Source organism: Neoarius graeffei, chromosome 5 (genome assembly GCF_027579695.1).
Source record: "Neoarius graeffei isolate fNeoGra1 chromosome 5, fNeoGra1.pri, whole genome shotgun sequence".
NCBI classification, from domain to species: Eukaryota; Metazoa; Chordata; class Actinopteri; order Siluriformes; family Ariidae; genus Neoarius; species Neoarius graeffei.
The window spans coordinates 112,044,615-112,056,681 of NC_083573.1; the positions used below are offsets into that span (position 1 = coordinate 112,044,615).

The window sequence follows — 12,067 nt, forward strand, 5'->3', positions numbered from 1 at the left end:
AATTCACGAAGTGACAAATCCATTGTTGTGAAAAGCTGAGACATTAGCTAGTTAGCAACATGGTATGAGTCAAGCTGGATCACATTTGTTGAGAAAGTCTCTTCCTGTTTCTGAACATTTGTGATGTTCAAGGCTATTTATAACATTTCTGCTTCACAAAATCTTATTTATACAATACAAAGGAATTTTGCTTGCATCATGTCATATACCACAGCATCATGAACAGTACCAGATATCTGATGTGCAGTTTCATCTTCGGCACAAGCAACTAACAGTTCTTTAATTTCAATGTCATTCTAGTTTCCAGCCATATCCACCCCTGTTTTCTTTGCTTGTTGTTTTGCTTAAGGCCCTGTCACACTTATTCGGAATTAGCAGGAATCGAGCAGAACCAGCCAGAATGAAAACATTTTCAAAATTCGTGCCACATTTGGGCGGGAATTTCAAACTGACCAACATTCTTACAACTTTGTTGCTTCGAACCTGCCTTGAATGATTCTTGCACATTCCGGGTGTATTAGCTTTTGAATGCAGTTCAAATGTAGTTGGAACACAGTAGGAATACCTAGAATGCTGTTAGAATGCAGTAAGAATATTAAGAATGCACTTCGAATGCCGTACGAGTGCGGTTCAATTGCTACCCGAATACCACCTGAAGTCTGGTCGGAAGGTGCCTCAAATGCTGTTAAAATTCACCTCGAATGCAGTCAGAACGCTCCAGGAATAGCCGCCGAATATGTTTGAACATCTAAGAATTCAAAGAGAATGCAGCTCGAATACTTGGAATGTACTTTGAATATCCTGGAATATACGAAGAATTTTCATTCTGACGGCATTCCGGCTCAGTTGAGTCACATTCAGGACATTCTGGCAGGATTTGAAGTGGCTTGCCATTTTGATTTTTCCCTCGAATGTGATCAGAATGTTTTGAATACTGTTGGAATGCCGTAAGAATATTTAGAATGCAGTCAGAATACACTTCGAATGCCGTTAGATATTTCTCCTCTTCAAATGCACCTCGAATGTTTTGAGCATGAGCAAAACATTCGGGCTGGCCACAAGAATGGGCCTGAATGTTTGGAATGCACTCAGAATGCAGTCATAATTTTTTAGAATACACTTCAAATATCCCGGAATATACGAAGAATTTTCATTCCGACGGCATTCTGGCTCATTCCGCCTCAAGCGTGACTACCCAATAGACCCCTTCGCATGTTTGTAAACAAACCGACCGTTGCCAGGATGCGCGCGCAGCCTGGACCCAGAAACAATGGCGCTGCCCATAGACCGGCATTATGAGCTGTCAGATTATGCCAAACAATTGTCGTTACAAGATCGAGAATGCTACATAAATAAGTTAACTCTAACAAGTGGACATCGCCTACCGGATCCGTATTTAATTAAAGAGTGGACGGACGATGTTAGTAAGTTCCCTGGTATACAATGGCCAGATATATACTCGTACCTTACTGACAAGACTTCAGTGTACACCCACGAAAAACTTCGTGCCTACAAGTCTTTAGACGCATATGATTATGTTATGTGCGGGCATGTACAACTTGATTAACAATGGGACATTCATATTCATTTTGTTTTAATCAAATTATACCAGTGATGTGATGGCAATGTGGCTTTAGCTACAACAGCAAATACCAACACTAAACAGCAATTTGCAGGAGGTAATGGCATGAAAGGAATGATAGTGTAAAGAGTGCAGCTAAGAGAAATCGGAGCTGCGTAAAAAGCGAGAGGCAGAGAGCAGAAATGAAACTGAACAGGGCGGGAGCTAGGTTAGAGCAGTCAACGCAAGTTGGCATTTAGAGTGAGGGCACACAATTTTACCTTTCCATCCTTGCTTTAAAATTGTGATTTTCGGCATACACAAATAATGATGGCACAAAATCTGGACTGCTTGAGTCAAGCGAGACCTCTCCTACAAACAAAATTGCATGCAAAGCTAAGTTAACATGCTAACAATATTCGTTACATTGTGTAACTATGACCCAGCTAATCAGACAAACGTTACCAAAGTATTTTGCTACATCAATAAACGAAGACTAGAAAGAATAAAAAAGAAAGATTTAATAAATAGCCTGATCTTACCTATGATGAAGTGGGCGCTGCAAACCCGCGCATTTTTGATGGTGCTTTCATCCCAGTCTACACGTTTGATGGCTTGTAGCCATAGACGTCGGCGATTTTTTTGGAATGGGGGAGATCCTGCTGGAATTCTGTACATTTTAACCCCATCACTGCTATGATTCTGACACCCGACAACACAACAACTAGGCATTTCTGAGTCTTTTTTGGGTCCAGGCTGCGCGCGCAATTTCCGCTTACGTATGAATGACGTTTACTGCGAAGGGGTCTATTAGATCGAGATGCTGATCTCTTCTGATCCTCGGACCTGCCTGATCCATCCTGGTGCCCTATGTCTGGCTGGAGTCTCATCACATTGCTTCTGTGGAGGATGACCCCATGTGGACAGTTGAAAGTCACACTTGGAAGATGCTGTGGACACTTACAGTATTTATGGCTGAGGACTACAGTTGACTTGCTAACTTTAGGACTGCAGTTGTCATGAACAGTTTTGCACTCAATTCTCCATCAATGAACAGTTGATAACGTCAATGAAACAAACTTCATGTTAAAACTGTTAAAAATGTTATAATCATCTTATCTGTTATCACCCAAATGAGGATGGGTTCCCTTTAGAGTCTGGTTCCTCTCGAGGTTTCTTCCTCATGCCGTCTGAGGGAGTTTTTCCTTGCCACTGTCACCACAGGCTTCATCATTGGGGATAGATTAGGGATAAAATTAGCTCCTGTTTAAAGTCATTAAAATTCTATAAAGCTGCTTTGCAACAATGTCTATTGTTAAAAGCGCTATAAAAATAAGCTTGACTTGTTTTGAGTTTACTGCTGGTTGTTGTACACTGAGGCAGTATGAGTAGCTCTGTTGCAATATGACATCATTGACATCATGACCATCACAACATGTAAATACAATGGTTCTGATTCCCACACTCAAGTACAGTGAAATTTGTCATCTGCATTTAACCCATCTGAAACCGTGAACATACACATGTACACACACACATCCAGAGCAGTGGGCAGCTATGCTACAGCACCCAGGGAGCAGTTGGGGGTTAGGTGCCTTGCTCAAGGGCACTTCCTCCCAAGGCCACCCCATGTTAACCTAACCGCATGTCTTTAGACTGTGGGGGAAACCGGAGCACCCAGAGGAAATACACACAGACACGGGGAGAACATGCAAACTCCACACAGAAAGGCCCCCGTCGGACACTGGGTTCAAACCCAGAACCTTCTTGCTGTGAGGTGACAGTGCTGACCACTATACCACTATGCTGCCCAACAAGATTACCATGAATGTTACTAGATCATAAGGGGAGAGATGAACATTCCCACAGGACACCGTTATTGCATAATAATGGGAAATTTACAGTTTTCAGTGTGTGAATGGGGTATTAGTTATGCTGTGATAGTTAGTCTCTGCTTGCACTCTGCGCATGATATACACTGTTCTTCACCATTACATAACCATGAGCATACCTAACAATCTCTCTCTCTCTCTTTCCCTCTCTCTCGCAATACAGGCTACTTCTGAGATACCAGTGATCCTGACCCCTTCTGCTCTCCAGACCTGCCTGATTCATCCTGATGCCCTACATCTCATCACCTGAAAACCACTTGCTCCTGCTGAGGATGGACATGTGCACAGCCTACATATCACCTTGAGATTACTGTGGATGGTTCCACTTAGAAACCATAAAGATGGCTGTGGATGTTCTTCTTTGAATAGTCTTTGGACCCTCTATCACTGAACAGCTGATAACTTCAACAAAACAGACTTCATGTTAAAACTATAATGAATTCAGAAATGACTCTGATGTTGATATTCTTAAGTTGCTCATAAGTTTTGTATCTGCAAAATGCCATGAATGTAAATATAAATGTGTGTGTGCTCAGATGTATTTGACCTTCTGTAAGGACCAAAAAGACCAAATGTCCTCCCAATCACCCAGTCCTCACATGAATACAGTGTGTGTACTACAAAACAATACAAACAGCACAATGTGTGTGTGTGTGTGTGTGTGTGTGTGTGTGTGTGTACACACCTGTACTCTGAGTAGTCCTTCATGTTCAGGTTGTCCAGGATGACTTTGGAGAGGCCAGGAACGTTTGAGTCCAAAGAGAAGAATCCAAACTGGTCAGAGAAGACACTGTCAGGACTCAGCGTAAAAGATTCTGGGAATTCTGGAACTGTACCTGCCATTTTAACCACTCTGTGGATGGACACACACCCACACAAATATGAGCTGTAACTAGTGACCTGTGTGTCAAACATAATCCTGAGTAAACTGGGGAAAAGGAAAGTGAATCAGATAAAGATTAAAAAATAAGTTTGTAAAATAATTGAAATTCTCAAGTGGGATTCAGTGTCAGAGATGTGTTTTATCAATGCAAGCTAAAAGCCTCTGTATACCACATTGTTATCCTGTAATCTCAAACATGATATGCTGAAGCTGTGGAATTTATTTACTAGAAATTGAACTAATAACTAATAATCGACCTAATAATTAGCCCTGCCCCTGAATCAGATGTATATAGAAGTACTAATGGTAAAATTTCTGTTTTAAATTAAGAAATAGGACTTTTGTATTTGTATTAAAACATTGAACCTAAAACCTCTATTCTATACTAATCACACTTTTGAGCTCAGAAATGAACTTCCATCAGTAACTCCTGCCATGATACTGGGGAATTTATCTGATTTTTCTGATAAGATCAAATCTTTTACATGCTGTTGCTTAATTCAAGCTTTACAGTTTATTTTTCTGTTAGCAAATAATTTAGTTTCTATCTTGAAAATAAATGCTTATACTTAAAAAGAACAAGACTATGTCAAGTTTAAATTGAGTTAAATATATTTAAAAATAGGTTTAATATCTTAGATTTGGTTTATTGTTTCCCTGATAATAGGAAATACTCTATAAATTTACCACATTTAAGATATTTTAACTTGTTAAGAGATAATTTCAAGATTTAAGGGGTTAGGATGTGGGCAGTTGGTATTAATGTGCTAGCAAGATTAGTCCATCTTTCAAAATAAAACATTTCAATTTTGGCATTCACACCACCTTATTTGTGGTTCATAAATGTTTTAAAGAGGGTTATTTTTTAAAAATAGGATTTTGGTTAAAAACAAGTGCAATAGCACCAGCAGCGGTTGTGAGATAAACACACAATGATCTGAAAGAAAGCTGCGGGTGAACTGTAACAACTTCAGGTTTACCTTATATGGCAAGCCTACAGTCCCATTTATACACTGATGAGATCAGTTCAACACAAATCCATCTGAAAAAAGGCTTACTGGTGGATGTTATGCAGGTTTCAGACACAAATCCAGAATAAATCACTGACTAAAGATGAATAAATTAAAGGTCGTTTGTATTCATGCAGAAAAACCAACATAACGTGTTAGTGAGGTCGGGCCACCACGAGCCACCAGAACAGCTTCAGTGCTCCTTGTAACCCATTCGACATGTCTGTGGAACTGTTCTGGAGCAATGGACACCATTCTTCCCTCAGTAGGTGTTGTGATGATGGTGGTGGAGAGTGCTGTCAAACATTCAAACACTCCAACATGTGATGAATGTGAAGGTTGTAAGTGTCTGATTTACATAATTTCCATATTCAACAGAACCAACAGGATTTCCTTCCATCTGTATGTGTGTGTAAACTAACCTGTACATTTAGAGAACAAGACATTTAAACAGTCACTTAAGACTAAAGCTGTGACCAAACCTACAATGTTCCTGACTGCACTAACATACTGACACTATAACACACACACACACACAGACATGTAGCACATGAACAGGACAAACTCACATGGATTAACTTGTTTTGATAGATTTTTTTTTTAACTTAAAAAAAAAATAAATCAGGAGTTACTCACCGGATACTTCACTCCAAATTAACACATCTGCTCTCTCTCTCTCCTTTTTTAGCCTGTTGTTTCTCCAGGTTCAGTAACGTAGGGGAAGATAGTGTTACTCCTCTGACTTTTATACCCTCCAAAAAAGTCTCCCCCCAGAACATTCTGTTGGCCCTGAACTTAACTTTACTGCCCTAAGTATCAGCAGCCTTCACTGACTTAACACTTTAATGCCCTAAATACCTTCATCTCAAATAGCCAACCATAAATCCCACGGATCTTTACACCCTAGCATTTTACTATATTAAATATTTTCAACCCAATGCTGTACTGCCCTAAATACTCTCTTCTTTAGCCACTTAACACTTTACTGCCCTTAATAGTCCCACACAGATGCCTTAAAGATTTGCATGTCTCAAAAACTGTTCATGCTCAAATCTGACCCTTTGCTCAGTATTTAATCTTACCTGAATTGTGTAGACTTGTCCAAAAGAGCTGCTGCAGTAATCATAAAGTCTGTCTTGTGCTCATCCCAGGATTGAGAGAGAGAGAGAGAGAGAGAGATAGATGCATAAATGAATATCTGGGTAAACACAAATATGTACTATTTAAGATAATAGGTTAGTCTAAAATGGAGCCAGGTAATAAATTAATTAATCATTCAAATTATGTTACAAACACATCATCCAGAACAGAACACACTGCTCGACTGGGGTGGGAGATTGCAACCTTCACGTGGTCCACCCTGTTCTTGACGAATGCAATCAAACCGATGTACACTGCCTACACTATCTACACATGATCTACATTTTTAGCTTGATTATCTTTTGTCACTATTGGCAATATCAATTGTGACTAATAACCCAAATAGTGCTTTTCAGGGCCAATGGTCCCAGAACATCGGGAAAGCTCAACGTATCTACTAGCAGAATGTTGAAAGACTGTCAAGGGCAAAGAATGACTGCATCTCAAGATCTGCAAAAGACCTTGAAGTAGATGCTCTCCTTCAAGAAATACACATAGCTGGTATGATGTGTGCTTCCAAGTTCCATGTCTATGGTGACAAGCATATGGCTGCAATGTGCCATGAAAAATATGGTATTGCCACCTATATTAGGCATGGCATAGAAGACTTCAGCGTCCTGAAGGAATCTAGCTCAAACAAGAGCTTCACCACTACAGTGAGGACTGGGAACATCACTATCACCAATGTCTACAAGCCCCCAAAGACCATATGGCCTGTCTCTGCACTACCCACATACCAACACCCAGAGGTACATGTGGAGACTTCAACAGCCATCATTCTTCTTGGGCTACTCAGCCAATGACCAAAATGGGGAACTACTGGATGAATGGGCATCCAACAATGACTACTACCTTCTTCAATGGGGCAGCGGCTTGAGGGCGAAGGACACTAACAGACTCAATAAGATCATCAGGAAGGCCGGCCATGTTGTAGGTGTGGAGCTGGACTCTCTGACAGTGGTGTTGGAGAAGAGGACACTGTCCAAAATAAAGACAATTTTAGACTGCCCTTCCCACCCTCTATATGAGGAGCTGATCAGCCACAGGAGCACGTTCAGTAAACGGCTGATTCTTCCACGCTGCACAACTGAGAGACCCAGGAAATCATTCCTACCTGTTGCAGTCAAGCTGTACAATGCCACTGTATAACTGTGGTACACTGTCTTACCATGTATACTGTATCCTTAATTCAGGTGCAATATATGTATATAGGAACCATAGAATCACTTCATTTTTCTTTTGTTTGAAGTTATCGAACTTATTTAAATTTATTAAATTTATTTTAAATATTATTTATTTTCAATTTATTTTTATTCTTTTTTTCAGACGATTTTATTTTCTATTTTTAGACATGTTTACTACTTCTCTGATTCAGGAGCTTTGTGGCAAATTTGAATTTCCCTCCAGGGATTAATAAAGTAATTCTGATTCTGATTCATGATGCCAACTAGGCACTTTCCATTCAAGCAGATGGAGATGTGACTACAACTCAGATCTCTGTTTCCCATTGAAAACCGTCATTGGCCTTCCTCTTCATGCATCACACAAGATCCTCCCACATTTCCCATATGGCCAACAAAGACCAGCGCTGATCCACATTGGAGTGCAAGTCCCTGTCATCTCATCTAAATCACTACCATGCTAGAATTTCAGAAAAGCAGATTGGGAAAGCTACATGGTAGAGGTGAAAAAATGATTTCAAACCTTGAACCTGTCCCAAAGAGCTACAATTACAATTCTTTCTGGGCACATTTCCAGAGGTTTTTGAAAGGCCTTCACACCTTTTTGGCTCACAGAAACAGAAGAACTCTTGAAACAGTACGAGTTCACAAGCGATCCAGACATTGCCACATAACTGCTGGATTCCTTGTCAGCAAGGTGTCAATGCTGACAAGAGACTGTAGATGATCTGGACTAAACACATTCCAGCAGAAAGATGTGGTCTCTTTTTCATCACCTTGGTTCAGCTCCTCCAGCCCAATACCAGTCCCCCCCAAGGTCTCTGCAAATGCGGTCGTTTTTCACCTTGTAGAAAACTTGAAGGCACCCTCCACCAAAGAAGCTTGGCAGAAAGTAAGAAAGGGACTGAAAGAGTCAGTCTCCTCTTCCCCACACTTGAGTCCACTCTGTGAGCCCTACTTTCAAACAGAGGTAGGCAAAGGCCTGTCATCAACCAAAGCTGGGAAAGCTGCAGGAGTTGATGGAATCTACCCAGAATTTCTGAAGACTCTTGGCTGCACAGGTCTCACCTGGCTGGCTGCCTTATTCACTAATGTCCACACCACCGAAACCACCCCTAAGGTCTGGACAGAGTCTAAGATCATTGCCCTCCTCAAAGCTGGGAAGCCTGCAGAGGATCTGTCCAGCTACAGACTAATTTCCCTCCTTTGTACAACATACAAGTTGTTTAAATGCCTACTCCTCACATGGCTCTCTACTTTGGTAGAGCCTACCCTGCCAAGAGAACAAGCTGGCTTTAGATCTGATAGAAGTTGTGCAGATCAAGTCCTGACCCTCACTACCAACAGTGAGGTTGGCTTCCCACATGCCCAGAAAACTGGACTTGTTCTTATCAACTTGTCATCAGCATATTACACTGTCTGGAGACATGGACTACAGCTGAAAACATCCAAGATTCTTAAGTATCAAACTACTACGTGCCGCTAATCATCCATCCTCAGTAATCACAGATTCTGGGTATCACTAGGGAAACAGTCCAGCTCTGTCAGGACCTTGAACAACAGCCTCCCCCCCCCCCCCAAGGCTCCATCTTGGCTCCCCTTCTTTTTAACATCTATGTAAGTGATTTACCACCAACTTCCTTCAGGAAGTTTGCTTATGCAGATGACCTTGCTCTTGCTTGCCAGGGAACTTCCTTGGAAGGCATCAGCAGAGTGCTAACACAGGACCTGAAAGTCATGGAGGAGTACTTCACCTCCTGGAGACTCCGTCCCAACCCCAGTAAGGTGATGGTTACTGCTTTCCACCTTAGCAACTACCTTGCAAATGCCAAACTCCAAGTGTCCTTTTGTGACAAGCCAGTGAGGAATGAGGATTTTCCAAAATAGCTTGGGGTCATGCTTGATCGCACCCTCACATATCATGAACAAGTGAAGAGGGTAGCTGACAAACTGAAGTCAAGGGTGAACATCATCAGGAAGCTTGCAAGCAACAGTTGGGGATCCAAGGCAAACACCCTTCGCACTGTAAGTCTTGCCTTAGTCTACTCAACAGCAGAGTACTGCTCAACAACTTGAGCCAAGAGCTGCCATACCAAACAAGTCGATGCAGTCTTGAACTCTGCAATGTGAGTGGTCACAGGGACACTGAAATCAACTTGCTTTCCATTGCTCCCTGTTCTCTCTCACATCACTCCCCCAACATATGCAGAAAAGAAAGAATGATGGACATGATTGCCATTGAGGCCAACTTTGACCTTCCCACTCATGATGACCTCAACAACCTGCTGACCATGCATTTAAAGTCTCACTAGCCTGTCTGGTTGTCTTTTGAATCTCTGGACAACTTTGACATCAAGACCAAAATGTCGCAGGGCATGTGCAGATGCCAGCTCCAACTGGGACCACACCACCATTACAGATCCCACAGTGAAGCCAAATGGTTTCAACCTCCCACACAAGCAGTAGCAGACATTGAACTGCATACAAACTCTCCATACAAAAACAAGACACCATCTGCATAAATGGGGGATGGCAGACAGCTCTGCCTGCGATTGTGGCTACCAAGACTAGACAATTCACCATATTGTGAATGATTGCCATATATGGTGTTTCACTGGGATGGCACAATGGTGAAGTGGTTAGCACTGTCGCCTCACAGCAAGAAGATTCTGGGTTCGAGCCCAGTGGCTGATGGGACCCTTTCTGTGCAGAGTTTGCATGTTCTCCCCGTGTTTGTGTGGGTTTCCTCCAGGTGCTCTGGTTTCCCCCCCACAATTCAAAGACATGCAGGTTAGGCTAATTGGTGACTCTAAATTGACCATAGGTGTGAATTGTTGTTTGTCTCTATGTGTCAGCCCTGCAATGATCTGGTGACCTGTCCAGGGTGTACCCTGTCTCTTGCCCATAGTCAACTGGGATCAGCTCCAGCATGCCTGTAATTCTGCATAAGATAAGCAGTTATGGATGATGATGGTGTTTCACTGGGGGATTCAAAGAACTGGACAGAACAACCAATGCCACCCTTACCTGGATACTGTCCTGGATTTGACTTTGTAGATTTTGTAGTTTGTGTACATCATATGAAAGAAGAAGACTGCTGCATTATAGCCCCAGGTGAGCTGGAATGTGTCTCGATCTTTCATGGCTTTATAAAAATTAAAATCAACAAGGGTCCTCACTTTCACTAGTTTCTGAAAGATCTGTTGCATCATGTTATGCTTCTTGTGCCACTTTGTTTTCCTGCTGCTATATATGGCCATTTTTGCCTGTTCCAAGATAAAATTAATTAACTGAGACTTAAACCTTTATTTTCTTCTATACTTAAAGCCAAGGATAAAACCCTGTGGGGTAAAAGTGGCATTAAATGATTTAAAACCTTTCTCTAAAACTTTGAACAGTGAATGCAACCTAAAACAAGACATAAAAGCATGAAACACTGTCTCTCTGTCAGCAAAAATGACACTCATCAGTAACCTCTGGATTTAAAATACAGATAAAAGCATTCACAGAGACAATGCCATGCAGTATTCTCCACTGCAAGTCACCTGTTTTTTTTTTTTTTTAGTTAATGGTGGTTTGTACAGTGCTCCCCACTCTGGCTTTACATCTTCATTCAGCCCAAGGACACTGTGCCAGGGTGTGTCTTGTGGTATGGTGGTGTGGTCAAGTCAAGTCAAGTTTATTTGTATAGCGCTTTTAACAATAAACATTGTCGCAAAGCGGCTTTACAGAATTTTAATGACTTAAAACATGAGCTAATTTTATCCCTAATCTATCCCCAATGAGCAAGCCTGTGGCGATGGTGGCAAGGAAAAACTCCCTCAGACGACATGAGGAAGAACCCTCGAGAGGAACCAGACTCAAAAGGGAACCCATCCTCATTTGGGCAACAACAGACAGCCTGACTATAATATTAACAGTTTTAACATGAACTGTAGTGGTTAGTACTGTTACCTCACAGCAAGAAGGTTCTGGGTTTGAGCCCCAGTGGCTGACAGGGGCCTTTCTGTGTGGAGTTTGCTTTGAAGGACTGCTTTGGCACTACAGACTGGGATGTTCATGAGCCCCATGAGGACCTAGACAGCCTCACAAGCTGCATCACAGACTACATAAACTTCTGTGTGGAGAACACTGTACCGACTAAAACAGTACGGTGCTTCTCAAACACTCCTGAGCTGAAGGCTCTCCTGAATGAAAAGAAGAGAGTATTCAGATCAGGAAACAGAGAGAAATTGAGGAGGGTACAGAAGGAACTGAGAAGAAAGATCAGGGAAGGCAAAGACCACTACAGGAAGATGAAGCAGAGCAACGTGAGTGGAGTCTGGAGGGGCCTTAAAACCATCTCAGGGCTTAAGGAATCCAATAGGCAGCTTGGAAGTGAGTTGCAATGGGCAAATGAC

At 41.8% G+C, this 12,067-nt stretch overlaps 1 protein-coding gene across 1 annotated transcript in view; it reads right to left on the bottom strand.

The window, feature by feature from the left end:
* Positions 1–6,058, bottom strand: part of LOC132887248 (putative protein MSS51 homolog, mitochondrial) — a 64,689-nt gene extending 58,631 nt beyond the window's left edge. Inside the window, exons 1-2 of the mRNA XM_060922776.1 lie at positions 5,983–6,058; positions 4,139–4,306 (exon numbers count right to left, since the gene is read on the bottom strand). Coding sequence (XP_060778759.1) covers positions 4,139–4,296 — 158 coding nt within the window. The 5' untranslated portion in view covers positions 4,297–4,306; positions 5,983–6,058. The remainder of the gene's footprint in view (positions 1–4,138; positions 4,307–5,982) is intronic.
* Between the last annotated feature and the right edge of the window lie 6,009 nt (positions 6,059–12,067).